General features: G+C 37.5%; 1 protein-coding gene across 12 annotated transcripts in view; it reads right to left on the reverse strand.

The window, feature by feature from the left end:
• Positions 1–4,160: 4,160 nt before the first annotated feature.
• The window catches only part of LOC149042827 (uncharacterized), a 42,602-nt gene continuing 27,165 nt past the window's right edge, over positions 4,161–19,597 (reverse strand). For 6 of the 12 annotated variants that reach the window (XM_089212010.1, XM_089212007.1, XM_089212013.1 and 3 more), the window contains 6 exons: positions 7,322–7,363; positions 7,079–7,120; positions 6,808–6,849; positions 6,635–6,661; positions 6,215–6,454; positions 4,760–5,503 (listed from right to left, as the gene is read on the reverse strand). In XM_089212010.1, coding sequence (XP_089068136.1) covers positions 5,333–5,503; positions 6,215–6,454; positions 6,635–6,661; positions 6,808–6,849; positions 7,079–7,120; positions 7,322–7,363 — 564 coding nt within the window. In that variant the 3' untranslated portion in view covers positions 4,760–5,332. Of the gene's footprint in view, positions 4,327–4,759; positions 5,504–6,214; positions 6,455–6,634; positions 6,662–6,807; positions 6,850–7,078; positions 7,121–7,321; positions 7,364–19,597 lie in introns of those variants that run through there. The other 6 variants (XM_089212018.1, XM_089212019.1, XM_089212016.1 and 3 more) reach the window with 2 other exon arrangements.

The raw sequence follows: 19,597 nt of genomic DNA on the forward strand, positions 1-19,597 counted from the left end.
TGAATATTTTTAATATCAACTAGTATGTCTTTGTACATTGGATTATGTACTTTGAGCCAGTTAAGAACTTGCTGCATTAACTCCAGTCGCACTGCTTGAAAATAAACATGTCCTCTAAATTGTAACTTTCTTTTAAGCTTTAGCATTATTATACCAGATCTGTTAGGTGGACGAGGGAGTTGATTACATGTCTGATCACATTCTTCAGGTGTATTGCATATTCCCCCTTAATTTTTCTCTGTTGTCCTTTAGGCATGACCACAACCTTCTCATATACTATTCGTTGAGCTCTTATCGTATGTTCTAGTTTTTTTAGTGAGGATAGTATTGTAGGTATTTCATCCACATACATATTCATTCACTACAGCCTGACATGGTAATTTTCCTACCATGAACTTCTTATGACAAGTGTTGCATATATACTGTTTTCCATCAAATGACTGCTGAATATTGAAATATGATTGGCAAGGGTACTTCTTGTTTATACATATTATTACTGATTTCTTATAAAGTATTCCATTACAGATAGTACATATAAAATAAGGGCCTTCACTTATTTTCCTCTTAAACTGGTCAATACACAATTCAACTGATCTGGCTTTCACTAATTTCTTATTGCATTGGGTAAGTAATTCTTTCATGTTTGTGGCATCCATAGTTAAATATTTTATTTTAATTTCTTCTAGAAACCTTTTTTTAGCAACAAGTTCCATGCTGTCATTCATATGTATTTTTTTTTTGTGTTTTTTTGTGGTGTGTTTCCTTTCAATTTCAGTAATTTTACACGAGCAGCCAATAAATTGTATATTATAATCAATAGTCTGACACTCCTTTTTTTCTTTTTAATAATATTAAAAATTTCCTCTATTAGATTATATTATTCACACCACAAATGTGTTTTTGTCTGTTTCATTGCAGGTGAATGACTGTCTTCAGATGTCAGAAGAGAAAACAACTTCATTAACGTGTAAATTTATGTTAGTGCCAAAAACTGTAACACTGTCAGGCAGGGTAACAAGGTAAACGGTGCTTACTGTGTATTGTATTGTTAAGCTAAGATCCATTTTCAATGATTGCATGTAAGGTATTTGAATTTCAGTAACTACAGGGGAAAATAATCGAGTAACATATAGAATAAAGAACTACTGCAAAACAGTGGTCTTTGTAACACTTATCTTGACCTGATGATCTCTTTAATGCCTCTCTTCAGTACATTGTTGCTTATTGCCATGTCATATTTTGTGATTTGTAAACCTTTTAGTTCATACAGATCAGGGGTTCGAAGGGGTTGAAGGGGTTCGCAAGCTATGGTACCAGGCCTTGAGTCCCTTCAGGTCACGATAGGTAAATAGGCCCTACTTTGACCGCTTGTATGCGTGAATTTGATGCTAATTAAATCCGCATGTAAGCGGTTAATTACGAGCGAATCGGGTGCACCCCTTTTGGCGATCAAGAGCGGCTTGTGTCCAAAGACTCGGGCTTTCTTGTGGAAGCCCGAGTAATAATAAGAATAAGAAGAGCAACGCCGTAAAACCTACCGGCGTCCGTCGGGTCGAAAGTTCACATCCGCAAGCTCTGACTTTTTTTTTAAGAAAAAGGACGTCACGGGGCGGCGGTTAGAAATTTTGAAGGGCACTAGTGTTTTCGAGAATGAATGAATTAAGAAAAGCAATCAATAGACAAATTTAAGGAATAAAAGCGATCTCCGGTATAGCTTTTAATGTAATTGTGGGCGCTTTTGTTTTGTTTTTTTTTAAACTGTTTGTTTTCGCTTTTTGTTTTTTCATTGGTGAAGCCATAAGGCACTTCCTGTATCAAGATCGTGGAGGGGTCTTCCTTTTCGGGTCTGCGTTTCCGGGTCTTTATTTTCGAGTCCTTGTTTTCGGATCTTAGGCCAGGTCTTTGTTCTCGTGGGTCTTTGTTTTTGCTACAATCTTAACTACCGGTTGTTTGTTTGCTTGATTTAAAGGGCGCTCTTAAGCTTGTCTTACACAGGGGAAGTTTTGTTCACGATGAAATCTTCGCAAAAGACATTATCAAATTGGATCCCTTTCTGGTTAGTTGTCTAAAAGACATCCCGCGGAAGGTAGCGACTGATAAAAAAACAAATTTACTTGAATCTCATCTGCAATTTCCTGGGTTGAATTTGCTCAAAGTCCTGGTCCGACCGGATACTTTTTTAACTTAACCGAAAGCTCGGTTTTGGAAAAGCTTTTGTCAGACCGTCTTACTCGACGATCCTTTATCATAAAGTCGATAGACTGTTCTCACGAAGGAGACATGATCATCCATGGCCCGAAACGAAAAATAGAAGGAAAAAGGTAGCTGGCAAAAGCCATGAAGCCATGACGGCCTAAGACACCAAGTCACAAAATCAAAGGGCTCTTGAAGCCAGCTCATTCATGTTATGGCTTAAGTCTGTATTGATTTCTTGGACTTGTTGAATAAAGGTACAGTTGAATTCTATTTACGAGAACTTTCAAGACTAAATTTTCGTTTATTTTTTGGCAGTTGTGTGATAAGAAAACTTGTGCATTCGTCGTGATGGGAATTATAAAAAAGGTTGTGTGGGCTGAAGGAGGGATGGGTAGAAGTCATTAGGCAGACAGTGTCCTTTTTGTTGGCGTGTGTGTGTTTATGGGGCGGAGGGTGGGCTGGGTGGGCATAACTGGCTATCAAATGTTGTTCTAGCAGCAAATTATAAGTAAATCTCATCTTTCACGATCTTTTGCACTATTGTAAAATATTCCTCGCCCGTTTCTTGATATCTTTTGTTTATATTAAGGTGGCCATTGCATTAACGAAGCGGTCACAATCGTTCTTTCTAGAATTTCAAGCCTTCATATAGCCTGATTTTCACATATGAATATTTGTGTAGTCACCAAATAGATGAGAGATAAAATCACCAAAGAAGTAAACTAATGGCCAGTCACGAAAGTAACGCTTCGCTTTTCCCTATAAAAATAAGACACATATGTGTGATTTGGGGAGGGGCAGCATGCGAGACTACTTCCGTTCACGGTTTACAATGCAACTTCCGTCTACGGATTACAACTTCCGTCCACGGTCGACAACTTCCGTCAACATCTGCTTCACCATAATACCTAATTCGTTGCTTTCATAATGAATGAGCTAATAATGGCCATGCACTTGACTTCTGTTTTGATTAATGTGAAGCACATTTATCGAGGCTTACCGTAATTATTTTCTTTTATCCGAAAAGAGTCGTACATATCTTAAATACACGTGATACAAATAGCATGTGTATCCTTAACCCAAATTAGTCATCGCAGCTCGACATTAAATTGTGATTTCTCCCACACATTTCAACCGAGGCCATTCAAACTGCTATTGACGCTAAGGCTCTTTCTGTGCTATATCAATTGAACTGGGTCCCAAGAGCCATATGTCCGAGACAAAAATGCGGGATTTAATTTATTTGGCACTAGCGTGAATTTTAAGGAATCTGGCCTTAACACTATGTTTCTTGACGTCATGGTATAGACAAACTTCTATGGCCAGGACTGATTGATTGATCTTCTTTCTTTACTCGCGTTAAACCTGTTATACATAAAAACATAAAAAAAAGCAAAAAACAAAAAACACTTAATTTTTCTGTTGATACATGATTTCTGTACCTGAATTACAGCCAAATAATACTAACTAATGTTTACGAAGTTAGAGTGCTGTTCAGAAGGACTAGGTCGAATGTATAAAATTGCGGCTGACGGGATAATGATTTCAACCATGTTAATGTCCTAAACGCCTATGATCTAGCGCTAAAATTGGCTATAATTATCTATTGCAAAAATGATTAAGTCCATAGATTTGCGTATTACAACAATTGTGCACATTTAAAAAAATCAATAGTTATGCATACGTAAACGTCTGTTCAGCGTTTATAATAATACGGCCCATTTGTAAAACAGTGTAATATACAGGTCAGTTGAAAATCTGTTTTCCCGTGGCTGCTGATTTAACAACCCCGTCATCTTCGATACAAAGAATGATGTTAAGCGAATAGTTTTACGCTTACCTTTTAGGACTAACACTCCCTGTAGTATATTTAGCAATGCAGCTTTGATTATCGTTTTGCCAATATTCGCAACATACATGAATTCGACAAGCATAATATGTCCCTCACAATCACTTGGCAAATTCGAAAAAAGTAACGCACCAACAACACAAAATATGATATGGCGGGCAATTGGTAATACTTATGTAAAACAGCAAATTGCTCTTCGTCTCGCTTCTGGTCCAACATTCTTCCAACTTCTTAAGAGATAATCCTCCTCAACGAATGGCTTGGTCAATCGAACTGCACCCCTGAAAATTAGATATGTGTTCGGTATGAAGGCGACATGGGCTAGCAATCCAATAGGTAATGTGCCACGAATACTAGCCATTCGCTGAAATATTGTTTTCGTTTGATACCTACGGTATCGGGCAGAAGACTGGGAAAACCATTCCAAAACCCTATCCGGTAAATCACTGTGCCCCGACAGCTTTCCGGTGAAGTATGCATTTCGCTGTTTGTTTTCATCAAAACACGCTTTGGTAGATGACTGTTGTGGCCCAATTTTGAACGGTTTTCTTCAACTCATAATGAAACCGTAAGGCAAAGGTACCAGAACACGGAAAGCACTGAATCTGCTCACCCATGTTGCGAGATTTTTATTTGCGGCAAATGGAACTAGCCAAATTTAGAGGTAAAAGTTACCTTCATCTATTTCTTCCCGGTTTGATCCTGTCATATAACAATTAAAATATTATTTCTTCATTTCAGTACGAAATCTATTTCTCTCAGTTACAGATAGACAGAACACACACCCTATTGGTATCACCCTAGAGAGGAGGACTGGCGGGAGTATATAAAAATCGCGGCTAAGTGGTTGAGGTCGCAAAAACACATTCCGGCAAAATTAAATTATTTTTACTGTTCGTGGAAAATTCATCGGCTCGTCTCGTAAAATGTCAGTTTCCAATAAAGCTTAAGAAAAGTTCATCGATAAACTTTAATTTAATAAAAGAAGGTGACTGCACTTCTAACTCTGTTACCTTCCCTGATGCCAAAAGGCTAAGCCTGAAATAAGCCATCGATATTCATAACAATATGATTTGATGAAATCATTATTTGCCTTTTTCTGTTACTGGACACATTTGAAAACAAGTAACCTACTAACGACAAAAAATATGATATAGTCAGGGCAGTTGTTAAATTGCAGCACTCATGTTAAACTATCTAAATTGCTCTTCATCCCGTTTCTGGTATAACATTATTATTGTCTTTAAAAAGGGCTCTGTTACAAAGATTGGCTTAACGTTTTCCTATTTAGGACTGACACTCCCAGTAGTGCATGTAGCAATGCATCTTTCTTACTCCTATTGAAAGGCTACCTTCGCAAAAGCACTTGTAGGTTCTATCGTCACCTGAGTTGGTACTTGATAATTGAACAAATTTTGCGTCATTTGTATCACAGTTTACACCAATGAAAGTAGTATTCTGCCAAAAAAAAAAAGGTTAATGATAATGACTACAATGATGATATTATTGATAATTATAAATGGCGTCAAGAGTTCGAATGTGAAAGGCTAAAACATTTCCTTATGCGAATAGGCTAAAGTACATATAGCATTATTTATGTTGTGAGAAAGCCGACGGCAAAAGTTCGCCAAAGAGGTGGCATTCTAATTTTTTGCCTTGCGAAACTAAACGCTGAAACGATTTCGAAATTGTCAAATAGAGAAATGGCAATTAAATATTATTGAATTTGTCGGTGCAAGAAGTGACTGTAGAACATCATTTTCTAGAAAGCCGAGTCAGTCTAGTCACGGCGAGTTTGTGTGTCAAAGGTAAGCTGAAGTATAGTCTGCAGTGCGCTTAAGATCGTTTTTAGACGATGATTATTGTTAGCGTTGCTCTTCGGAATCGCTTCTGCCTAGGAATTAACTCATGATCAGTACGTGTTGTTTGATAAAATAGTTGTATTTCTGAAAGTTAAGTATATATAAATTATACTGTAACATTGGAGAAAATTTAGAAAATTTTCTCCATGTTATTTTCTTAAGTTCAATCTTTGAAAGTTTGAAGGATTCTTTAGTTCTTTTCATGAATTTTAAAGAAACTTCTAACAGTACCGTTCATAATAAAATTCAAACCAAAATGATTTATTCTTTCTTCTGTACCCAATATAGAGTTCATCTCTAAACTTACGTTTGGTTCCTTTATTTCCACTTCTTCCCTAGCGGCCGAACCTGGTGTCATACCCGGGCTAGATGCAATCTTGTAAACACAGGAACTGGCTCCAGGTCCAGGTAGTCCCTGGGTGCCATTGTAACCGGATGGTCCACGAGGGCCCTGAGTACCATTATATCCTGGAGGTCCGGCAGGTCCAGCAGGTCCGGCAGGTCCAATATCACCCTTAGTGCTATTGAATCCCAGTGGGCATGTGATCTACGAAAAACAAGATTTCCTGTTTTGAAATGAAGAACGATAATTTTTTGGCCAAGAAAGGAAATTTTCCGAGGAGGAAGTGATGATTTCACTGATATTGAGGAGCACTTGCGAGGTAGGGTGGCGGAAGGCTTGTGCAATTCTGAACTGTCATGTATGTATGTTCAGAATTTAACTTACTGTCACATTTTCCAGTTTCTTTTCCACCTGCCAAAGAGATAAGAACTGTCATTAAACCAAACAGCTGTAATGATTAACTAAACACGCGAATAGTTGCATTCTGATATCGCCATCCACATCTATAAGAAACAGAGATATACAAGGAGATGAATATACAGAAAAAAAAAACTTGCCTTTGTGACGTTTTCCTCCAGATTCCTTAAACCTTTTGAAACCTGTCACAATAATGAGTAAAAAGGTTAACATAAAGAGACTGTGTCGTAATAAGATAACACTATATATTTGATTGTGTCGTAATAAGATTGCACTATTTGATTCAAGTGAGATTAATTTGGCACACGTCCTACAAGAAATATAAGAAATTCAAGAAATGGATCTTTTTGATGTGTAATCTTTCTTTCTTTACCATAAGACTATAACGAAAACACTGAAAGAAAAACTGACCTCCGTAAAGTTATTCTCCAGATTCTCTAAATCTTTTGAAACCTGTCAGACAAACAATTAAAAAGGTTTACATAAAGAGACCGTGTCTTAATGCGATTAAACTATTTGATCCAAGTGAGTTTAATTTGGCGTGTACACGTCCTACGAGAAATGTCAGAAATTCAAGAAATGGATCTTTTTTGATGTGCAATCTTTCTTTCTTTACTATAAGACTATATTGAAGACACTGAAGGAAAAACTAACCTTGGTAAAGTTATTCTCCAGATTCTCTAAACCTTTTGAAACCTGTCACAATAATGAATAAAAAAGTTTACGTAAAGAGACTGTGTCGTAATAAGATAACAATATTTGATTGTGTCATAAAAATATTGCACTATTTGGGTCTCTTTACATCAATGAAAAGCACTTACTTGTTGGCTGATCTAGCCAAAAGGCCGAGAAGCGATGCCGATGAACACAAGTGAGTTTAATTTGGCGTGTACACGTACTACAAGAAATGTAAGAAATTCGAGAAATGGATTTGCTTCGATGTGTAATCTTTCACACGAGAAAGGGAAAATTTAATACAGGGAATACAAAAAGTTATTAATACATATAAGAATGACTAAATCTACTAAATGTGTAAGAATTGGTGCAAATAAGGGCTCCAAGATCAATGAATATTATCAAAAAATAATCTACAACTGAATAAGGAAATCAACTAACGAATACCAAGGAAGATAATTCAAAACTATATTTGTTGAATTGCCAAGGATAATAAGAGTAAACTTACTTTGTTTTTAACATTCAGCAACTCCTTTTTAATCTGTAATGAAAAAGTAGAATCAAATTTGAACAATACAAACTTTTTAATTGTTTTGTTATTCGAATACCGAGCATACAGATAGTTTCTTTTCTAATAACACTGCCCCTAACCCCCTTTACTTAAAGAAAAAAAAAACGAAAAAAAACTATAAACAAACACTGAAGGAAAAACTCACCTCAGCAAAGTTATTCTCCAGAATCCTCTTTGAAACCTGACATAAAAACGAATAGAAATAGGTTCCTGACTAAAGTTTAAAGAGAAGTATTCGTTTTCGATATAAAATATAAAGACGGAAAGAGATGAAACGAAAATGAAAAGATGAAATGCGAGTAATTAAACAAGAGTCGAGCAAAGAAATTTTGTGCACCCTCTACCCTTCAAAAAACCGAAAAAAAAAATTGAATGAACACTAGCGGAAAAAAGGGACACATTTTTCAACGGTAAATTTACTGGGTAGCTTTCTTGAACAATTTATCTTAGAGCCCACGAAACTCAACCCAAACTGAAATGGCATGATAACAATCTTGGTTGATATCATATGGTGGGCTGTATTATTATAGAAAATCTAAATCCCCACTACTTGAGGTTTTTTCAGTTTTCAGCAGTAGTGGATGTATCCCGTAATGAGAATTCCATCGTTGAATTTTCTTCCCTAATTAATAACGAAGAATTTTGACCTACCGAAGGTTTCCTCAAAGCCGAGAGGTTCCTTTTCAGCTCTTGTTGATTCTTCTTGAGTTCTGATATTTCTTCATGAATAGATGAAAGAAAACATTAATAAATGAGTGGATGCATAAATACATGATGGCTGAAGATTTAAATAGTGATAATAATAATGATAATTGAGTCTTTTCGGTTGGATTTATGTGGTACTTGTCTATATTTTTAATTAACAAATTACGGCGTCTGAAAATATACCTCCTCAAAGGAGAGAAGTCCTTATCGGCGGAAATGGAATTGTTTTTACGTATACCGAGCCGTTGCTCTTCGGAGGAATAAAATACACCATAAGAAACATATATTTAATGCATTTCATGGCAGTTCAAATACATATAAAGATATTTGAACTGCCACTCTTCTCCTGGGACTCCTTGGAGGATCTTGTCAGGAACAGTAAGATCACGGGAGCTTGGGCAGAAACTGTGGACATATTTCCAGTAGTGCATTTGTACATATTCATTGTCGCAGAAGAAACGGTTCAATTAACAAATGATTTTCAACGTTGATTCATTCTCGTCGATTACAACAAATAAGCAACTTAAGTGTTAAATCACTTTACGTGATATGATAATATTATGTTCAAGCAAACCATTTCTATCTCGAATGAATAAAGGGGTAAGTTTCTAAAGAAACTGTGGTTCTGCGTCGGTGGGAGAGTATAGCAGGTAATTTATTGTTAACAACTGGGTTGAAAACGTAAATTAGCCACCGTAAAGGGTAAAAAAGCTGACGTTTGGAGCGTTAGCCCTTCGTCAGAGCGATTAGAGGAATTGTGGGTTGTGTGTGGGTTTATATGCAGAAAGTGGAGCTACGCCATTGGTGGGAATATGGTGACGAGAAAACAGGAATAAATTAGTTGAATAAAAAGCGCTCGTTGATTCCGTGGGGATTAAGGGTGGAATATAAATTTTTGTTCTAGTGTTTTACGACTTTCCGAACTACCTAGATGTAAGGAAAGGCCGCAAACTGCCATACGCTGTTTAGAATGATTAGGAAGATTTAAGTGTCTAGCGACTGGTTTGGATGCGTCCTTGTCATTTCTTTCCACATCGCGAAAGTGTTCTCGGAATCGGTCACCCAGTCGTCTTCTTGTTTCGGCGATGTATAACTTATTTTAATAAGTGCAAGTTATGCAGTAAATAACATTGGCGGAGGAACACGTAAAGTGGTCAATGATCTTAATGGATCTTTCGGGTCCCGATATTTTCTCTAAGTTATGAATGAAAGGACAAGTTTTGCATCGTGAGCGAGCGCATTCAAAAGTTCCAGATTGGTCATTGGTTTGAAATGAACTCCTGACTAAAAAGTTGCCTATGTTTTTGTCACGTTTGAATGAAATAAGTGGGGGTTGCGAAAAGATAGTGCCAGTCTCTGAATCGTTTTGGAATAATTTAAAATTTTTAGATTTAACTGCGTGGTTGTGAGGGTGAAATGTAAGAGTAAATGGAATGCGGTCAGTGTTTTCCTTCTCGGCCGTTTATAGAGCTGCCTGTCGATCGATTTGTTGGGCACGGTGGTAGCCCGCTTGAAAGACAGAAACAGGATAGCCACGTTTATCGAAAAACTGGCACATTGCCTCTGATTTTTCGTAAAAATCAGAGTCGTCACTACATAAACGACAAAGTCTGAGAAACTGTGAAAAAGGTATGGAGTTCTTGACGTGTGATGGATGTGAAGACGAATACAACAAGTAACTATGTGAATCTGTAGGTTGGTAGTAAACACTAGTACATACAAATTTGCAAAATTACAGTTACAAATTTCCCAGGTATATTTAAGAGCTGGATGAGAGGAATTGACGGCGGTTATAAATTGAGTGAGCTCCTCTTTGGTAGAGGAGGTAGCGCCGATGCAATCGTCAATGTAGCGGCCGTAGAGTTCAGGTTTTGGGCCGGGGTATTGGCTAAAAAATTGATGTTCGATAAAACCTACAAAAAGATTGGCGTAGCTGGGTCCCATTTTAGTACCCATGGCCACGCCATTAGTTTGTTTGTAGTAGTTACCACCGAATGAAAAGCAATATTTAGTCTCCACTACACAACAAAAAACACAGTAGTGTACACCAAATAAGTTTATTTAGGGAAGCCTGCCGAGAACCAACCCGAGGCACATATAGCCCGAGGCGTGCATACATACATTCGCAACTGATATACCATATACAATCCTGATATAAAGTCAATTCCTTACACATTCAAAATAGGTATACATTACTAACATGCACACTTCACCAAGTCGGGATTAACAGAGGTGGGCAACCGCTTACAAGGACATTACTACGGTTATACGGAGGCCAGAAAAAACCCCTTTGGGGAAAAAAATATGACAGGAAATCTGGGTAGGAACCATGGCCCACACTCAGAGCAGTTGGCAGCCCGTCCTACGAGGCTTCACAGTTAAAGAAAATAAGTTTCAAACTAAAATAAATTTGTCAACAGTCAGAGGTGGACGGTTGGTTCTGAGGCCTAGATGGACGCCACGTGCTATACTCCCCCTTATATACCGCTGCATCATTACCCATGATGCTCGGGCCTAAGGCCCGGGCCTTGTCGTATCTCGTGCCGACAAAATATTTATTTCTGCCTTATTCGCAGACTCAATCGTCAGAAATACCATTGAGTGTGAGTACTAGTTCGGCCAGACGGAGTAGTGTCAAAGAGCTAGGTTCCTTAAAAGTGCGTTGATTGAAAAAATGTTTGAGGGCCCGGAGACCTTCGTCATTGGGAATGACAGTGTAAAGAGATGTTATATCCATGGTGAAAATAAGTTTGTTTTGGTCGAGGAAACTAAAGTCACGAAAAATTTCAAGTGCGTGTTGGCTGTCCTTAATGTAAGACGGTAAAGTTTTGACGATAGGTGCCAATAATTTTGTCTAAATAGCTGGAAATAAGTTCGGTGGTACAGCTGCAGGCAGAAACGATGGGTCGACCTGGGTTGTTAGGTTTGTGGATTTTAGGTAAAAAGTAAATACACGAAGTTCTAGGAGTGGAGATGAGATTTTTAAGAAGTGGCCGGCAATTCTTGTTTAGCTATAAGATCGTTAATCGTATTATTGACAATGTTTTGGTTAATTAAAGTGAGATCTTTGTCGACTTTAGGATAAAAGGAGGTGTCAGAAAGTTGCCGCCAAGCTTCCTTTTGGTAGAGGTCGGCCCGCCAAAGAACAACTGCACCGCCTTTGTCGGCCGCCTTAATGACAATGTCTTTGCCTTTTTTTTTAGACTTTTTAGTGCCGACCACTCTTCCGAAGAAAGATTGGAAAATTTGGTGTAACGATTGAATTTAAGTTTGTTGATATTTGTTTGTTCGACATTTTTTGAGGAAAAAATCTAAAGATGAGAACCGGCCCTCTTGGGGAGTCCATGAAGACTTTCGAATCTGGAGTGTTTCGAAAGTATCTTTGTTCGAGGTGTTAAAATCATCCTCTTTGTCATGAAAAAAGGCTTTCAATTGAACGCGGCAAAGGAACTTTTCAACGTCTTGCTTAACTGAAAATTCGTCGGTTTTTTTGTGGTATGGGACAAAAACATAAGCAACTTTTTAGTCAGGAGTTCATTTCAAACCAATGACCAATCTGGAACTTTTAAACGCGCTCGCTCACGATGCAAAACTTGTCCTTTCATTCATAACGTAGAGAATTCCTAATCGCTCTGACGAAGGGCTAACGCTCGAAACGTCAGCTTTTTTACCCTTTACGGTGGCTAATTTACGTTTTCAACCCAGTTGGTAACACTAAATTACCTGCTATACTCTCCCACCGACGCAGCACCACAGTTTCTTTAGAAACTTACCCCTTTATTCAGACGACAGGGTGACCGATTCCGAGAACACTTTCGCGATGTGGAAAGAAATGACAAGGACGCATCCAAACCAGTCGCTAGACACTTAAATCTTCCTAATCATTCTAAACATCATATGGCAGTTTGCGGCCTTTCCTTACATTTAGGTAGTTCGGAAAGTCGTAAAACACTAGAACAAAAATTTATATTCCAAATCGGCACCCTTAATCCCCACGGAATCAACGAGCGCTTTTCATTCAATTAATTTATTCCTGAAATTTAGAGATCCTCGCAGCTAAGAACACTACTGAAACGAGTAGTTGTAAATAGGACCTGAAAAAAATTCAGGCCCGTACGGGATTTGAACCCATGACCTCTGCGATACCGGAGGTCCTATCAGGTCCTATTTACAACTACTCGTTTCAGTAGTGTTCTTAGCTGCGAGGATCTCTAAATTTCATTTCTCCACCGCAGTGCAAGTATATGAATTTTCATATATCTAAAATCTTAATTTATTCCTGTTTTCTCGTCACCATATTCCCACCAATGGCGTAGCTCCACTTTCTGCATATAAACCCACACACAACCCACAATTCCTCTAATCGCTCTGACGAAGGGCTAACGCTCCAAACGTCAGCTTTTTTACCCTTTACGGTGGCTAATTTACGTTTTTAACCCAGTTGTTAACACTAAATTACCTGCATTTCTATCTCGAGCTGCCTTGATGTAGCTCTTTTGGAATTACCAAGCCAAGAAAAAAGCCAAAAGTAAACCCAATACATGAAATAAAACTCAAAGGGTTTTCTGGATTTATTTCCTGGCGAATTATAGCTAATTTTTCTAAACTTCGAGACCATTATGCGATGCAAGTTTCAAAATACGCATTCATGCGTTGGGAAAATTTATCAGTAGCTTTTATCACATATCATGATTATTCAATAAATAAACTAACGCTTCCCTCGAATTTACATCACCTGAATCGATTTATGATGAAGCAGCGGGAAACAGCGATGCCTTTTCTCCAAAATGGTTTTTTGGATCTCGACACAATGGTTGCATCGTGGCGATCGCAGATATCTTTGTGCAAACACTAGGATCGATTACTGGCAACTCATTCATTAGGATATAGAAATTAAAACTTGGATGTTCCTAATCATTTTAAGATCCAAGGATTTTTTTGAAAATAAGTACTATGCAAAAATAGGCCTCATTGTTTTTTTAAATTTGATTACCGCGAAAAATTTAGGGTATTCAATATTTTCGGCTTTTACGGATTATGTTTACCGCTTACTCCCCTAATGCTCTTTTGCGGTGTTTGAACATTTTTCACATCTTTCGATTCTCAATAGTTATAAAACGATGAAACAATGCGGTCAATTTGTCATTTAGAAAGTAGCGCAACAGAAAAATTCTTTAATAAACCCAGGGAATAAGTCCTTGGGGTCTTTTCACAGGACAAAATTGCAAGAATCCGTAAACGGAAACGTGGCAGAAACATGTTAAACCGTTCTGGAAACACGACGGATAAACTGTGTTTCCGTTACCGGTTTCGTGACGTTTTCTCGCGTTTCCGTTGCTGCGTATACAACGGAACCGGACCACTTTTTGTGCATGTTAAACATAACGGAAACATGGAGTTGCATGTTTCCGCCACGTTTCAGAAATACGGAAACATGTGATTTCGTCCTGTGTTTGGTCTCAAGGAAAAACTGTAGATAATCCACAAAAAGATAAATTTTTTTGCAGAAGGTTAAATTTTTCAGTCTGAACGGTTAATAGTGAATGTAATTTCGCTATTATGATTAACCAGAGCTGAAGAACGAACCCACAGGGAGAGGGATGATCTTAAATCAAATTGGTGAGACTTTCCTGACCATCTTATACGTTAATGACTTTTACATGCTGTCAATAACATCGGGAATTTATTTTCGAGACTTAAACTGAATCCAAGAAAAGCAAGAAAAACAAACCAAAACAAATAAATAAAAGGAAAAATCCTATTCATCCTACACATTTCAAAGCCCGGGAAGGGGGGGGATGATTTTTGTAAATAAAGAGAATATCGCTGTCAACCAAGGTATTCACGATTCTCGCGACGTGTGCTGACATGCATTTTTATGTATATAGGTGTCACACCTAGGAATGCGGTGCATATTAAACCATTGTTGTTTAATGGCGTTTTGATGCACTAGAAGTGTGTTGGCGTGCCATTATAAAGATTAAAAAAAAAAAAAAAAAAAAAAAAAAACATGTCTTTGAACGTAATTATCAGTGAGGTGTGTAGAGATCCTTTCCTGTCCGTTCTTATCAATGCCTATGACTCGAAGGTCTCTCAGAAAAAAAAAAAATAATAATAATGATAATGATAATTATGATAATAAAAGAGGCTTCTTCACGATTTGGGCGTGAATTTGATGAGTTAATCATCTGTAGTGCGTCACGGGCTTGTTCATACTTAGTCAACCTCGATCTTATTTGGATTTTGTGCTTCTGCCAACTTATATGTTTTTCTACCTTACCAGGCCATCATTGTGTGGTTTTCTACAGGCTGAGACTCGCTTTCGCAAATCCAAAATAGAAGCGTATCTAACTCACGATCAATTTGAAGATATGAATTAAAATTTAGAATAAAACATCTTGTAAATCTGCAAATACCTGTTTCTCCAGAGCAGGTACATCGTGGTGAACCAGCGTGAAACACACCAAACAACATCAGCAAGGTAAGCCCAAGAGAAAGTGCTGAGACAAAACATATAACCAACAGGGCCGCACGATACAATCTCTGACCTTGGCTGGCATCGCTCTTCTCGTCAGCAGTTTGCAGCAAACTACCACCATTACTCATATTCCCGTTTGAAACACTATTCAGTTGCTCTTGACCGTCAATGGTCGCTCCAGTTTCCTTTTTGGTGAGGAAGAGCTTATCTTCTGCTTCGGTAGGATGGTTTTCTTGAAGTTCTATTTTACAATTAGACGCAATAGGCGAGTTCGATCGTCGCCCAAGGAAAACGCTACCGGTTGAGGAAGACATGAACCTCTCCAAAGTCGTTACTACAGGCGTGTTATTCTTAACCTTTCCTTTAGTGGTGCGAAATCGACAGTCAGTAAGATGTAGGCACCCGAAAAGAGAAATAGATGTGAAGAGAATGACAAGCTGCCACGTTATATGTAGTACTATTTCCTTAGTAATAGACTTGTACATACACATACACATACTGTTCTCATTCTCCTCTCTTAATGGTTTATTATCCTCAAAAGTAATGATCGAGAAATGCGCAGCTTAGCATGAGATAGAATGTGCCAAATAACGGCGGAATTAACAGTTTTAGGAAAACTATTATTGATATTTTTTGAAGTTTTCAAGAATCAGTCAATTTTTTATTTTATTGTTCAACTCTTTGGAATTAAGAGGCTTAATTGGCTTATTTCATCTTCATTTAAAAAATAACATTTACTCAGGTGCTCTCAAGGTCACTGAAACGTTACCCGTTGTAGTCTACTTTGTACATAATAAACACAAAAGCAAACGATAACCTTCTCGTATTTCCTTTTTCCGTCAAAACAACTTTGATATCTGTCTTCTGGCCATGATTAAAGGACAAAGGACGTGAACATAATGATTCGATTAATCATTATCCTGTTCTTAATGATCGTAGAAAATCGGTCTAAACTTCTTTTTGGCACAGTTTTCATAAAACACATTTAAGGTCATCACTTTATGCCAATGCTATCGCGGGCATAAACCATGATCTTGGAAAAAGATGAGTTGGATCAAGTCGTCATAAAAAAATATATATATATATTTCCGGTTGTTTACCTTCCCATCAGAAAAACCACTTGTTCGACAGTTAGGACAAATGAGATGCATTCCAGAATAGAAATTTCCTAGGTATACGCGTATTTCTTGTACAGGGAAATTCTCAGAGATGGGAATTCATAGGATGTGTGTTGGAAACGTTGAGGTCTAGTCGAGGGAGGGAATGGTCTTGAATTCTTGTAATTGAAATGTTGCAAGGAGTCAATTTCATCGAGTAAAGAACATGCTGTGAGGATTAATTATATCGAACGTTCTGACAGGTCGTCAATTTGCCTATCAATAGAGTGACATCAAACACAATAGGAGAAATTTAGACACAGTATATTTCGCAGTTACATAAATTTAACGTTCGCGTTCCGACTTGCTATTATAATATTTAAGACCAATTTTCCACCGTTTTCAAGGAAAATATATTAAAGGAATTTTGTTTAGACTTTTCAAACCTAGTCTATAAATCGAATTAAATGGAAGTTAATTAGTCTCGAAATAGGTTTCAATTAAGCAAACGCGAGCTCCTAAGTGCCTTGAACTAGTTGAGTACGAACTCCATCACAAAATATTTTGGCGATAGAGAAAGAACCATCCTTCTCCGTCAACTCCTTAAAATTTTCTAGTTAAAAGCTTCAACAACGTGGCTGTTATTTACATCCCAAACGGATTTATGGATTATCGTCGTACAAGGTGAAGGTTTATTATCAAGGGGATATAAATAAGAATAGAAGCCGGCCACATTCAATCGGTGAGTTAATTGCGTTATCTTGTTAAGAATCCACGCTCTACACACTCATCTAAAATACGGGTGATTGATTCTTACTTGCTAATCCTAGCTGTAATTATCTCTTTCCTTCCTAAACAGTAAATGTCTCACAGCGAATATTCTATTCGCCCTTGACCCTACTCTAAAAAAAGAGCGTGATGAATAAATGCAAAACGAACTGAAAATTTTGATCAGTTCCATGTCCTTGCAATATTAAATTTCCACGCATCTTGTGGAAATATTCTGTCTTTCTTTCCTTTCAGCTTTCATCAACAATGTTCGTTCAAATTCATGCTCGTATCTAGTACTGTCGTGTACGTATACAGACGATGCCCAATTTCTTATCTTTTAAATCTACTGCGCTTACCACCATATTGAGTATTTAACACAATATGTGTTTCAAAAATATTTTTTCGCGACTTAAAACAATTGTACAATTAATGATATGGATAGCCGTTACGTATCAACCATTCGTAAAATACTGTAGGACCTCAGCCAGCTTTGCTACATGTACCCTTCTGTCCTAACTGCCCAGTCATACATTCTGATGTATATTTGATAATCCTTGATACATTATGAGATATCTAGACTTGCTTTTTTGAGATGAATTACTTCATTTTATTCGTGATTAACATATATAGGCATGGTTCATACTAACCCAGTCCAAGAAATTTTAGGTTTGTAGCAAATGGAAATTTCAGGCGTGGGGAATTTGTGACGGAGATTGACTGAACTTAAGAGGAAGGGAATTTTCAAATTGACACAGTTTCGTGGAGTCCCGTTGAAAAAGAGTAACAATTACTCCAAACTGAAAGTTTCCCATGCGTATGAGACGCAATGGAACGACTGGCACGTATGCTGGCTGAACTGGATGAGAAATCTACAGGAGGAAGAATCATTTCTTTTGAAGCCCTTTAGTCGTAATTTTGGAAATATCTTTACCTGACCATTAAAGACAAAATTAAGATGACACCTTATTTATGAAAAGAGAACCTAGTTGTCTTGTTATACTGTTAGCGCGTGTCTAGGTTGAAATTAGCTTCAGAACGTACCAAGCTTAGCGAAGGAAACCAATGACTCGCGACCAGACTTTTTCAGTCTTCTGTAATTTCTCTCTCTTCTCTGAATCAATTCTGCAAGCAGCAAATTCACTTCTCTCGCTTCTTTTCAACCACTCTGACTCTGATTAAATCTTGCTCGCTCTGAGTAACGGCAGTCGAATATTTCTCTCTAACTTTGATCGATTGAATGTGAACGCTATTGAACACGTGTATCTACTGACTATGTGTAGGCATGAGTTGGCATGCTGGCCAAGTGATCTTGAAAGATTTTAAAAACGTCGTGGTCAGAACAATAACCTAAACACCACAAAAATGTGACAAATAAACAACAAAGTATCTAAAACTTCCGATTAAGCAATCAGTCGGTGACTGCTAAAACAAAAACAAGACCTCAGAGGAGGTCCAACGCGAGGTCATCAGACAAACTGAGCACGTTCATTAATGGAAGTTAGAAAAGAAGGATACATTAAGGAAACTCAACGCCATAGCGAAAACCAAAAGACGCTTTAGTGTTTGAATTCAAATCTTAATTAAAACTACTGCCAAATCAAAATCACTAAAATCACTCCAAACTCATCGACTACGTTACAACAATGCGTCTAGAATGATATAATCCAACTTCCTTTCTCGCGAATTTTGCTTCAACTCAATGTCCTAACCCGGGTATTGGTAAAACACAAACAGTACGTTGGCAATTAAAAGTTAAGGGGCGTTTATTCTTTATTTTGTCGGTTGAATTTAGGAGTTTTAATCGCGCGAATAATGTTTTTCATTACACTCCTCTTGTTAATCAGGAGAAACTTTGGTAGGAGATTGTTGGGGCCCAGTCTAACATTTTTCTTTTTCTTCTCATAACGAAACTGTTAAACAAAGGTATTGGGTTATCGATGGTAATGAATCTACTGACAGATATTTCAAGAATCTTACTCTAGACAAACAGCACGCGCACAAAACGTGGTTAGAAGTTGGACTTACTCTTTTATCTATTTCTCATGCCTTGAACCTATAATACATGTATGGTAGAATTGCTAATAGTAAAAGATTCCCCGTAAAAATTCCCAGGGGAATTAAATGATAGAGAATGGGAAACAATGTTTCCTTGTCTACCTTAGCTTGATTTGTTAGGTATTTCTTTTAGTTTTACTTCGATCTTGGCTACACTTTTTTTTCTCAGGTGTATTAGGACAAAAGAAAATTTCTTAGACACAAGATTATTTTGTTGGGGCAGTTTATTGGAAAACCACTTGAAATTTCAGATAAACTCATGCGAAAGTTCACAGAGTGATTACAAATAAAGCGCGATAAGTAAAATTTTATTCCTCAACATCTGTGGACTAACTCTGGAATTGGTTACAAATGTCTATTACATTATTAGCGACCGCTTAACACCACCGGAATCGACCCCTGACAATTACTAGCAACTACTATCTCCATATAACATCTTAATAACACAATAAAGACCCGAGAACAAAGGAAATGATCACCAACTATAATAGCTCTTGATTATTAAACTAATTCTCCTTGTCAGCACTTAAGAGAGTGTCTCTGTAAGAGCGGTCCGGTCGATTTTGCTTGAGACACGG

Source organism: Pocillopora damicornis, chromosome 7, assembly GCF_964200805.1.
Source record: "Pocillopora damicornis chromosome 7, jaPocDami1.2, whole genome shotgun sequence".
Lineage (NCBI taxonomy): Eukaryota > Metazoa > Cnidaria > Anthozoa > Scleractinia > Pocilloporidae > Pocillopora > Pocillopora damicornis.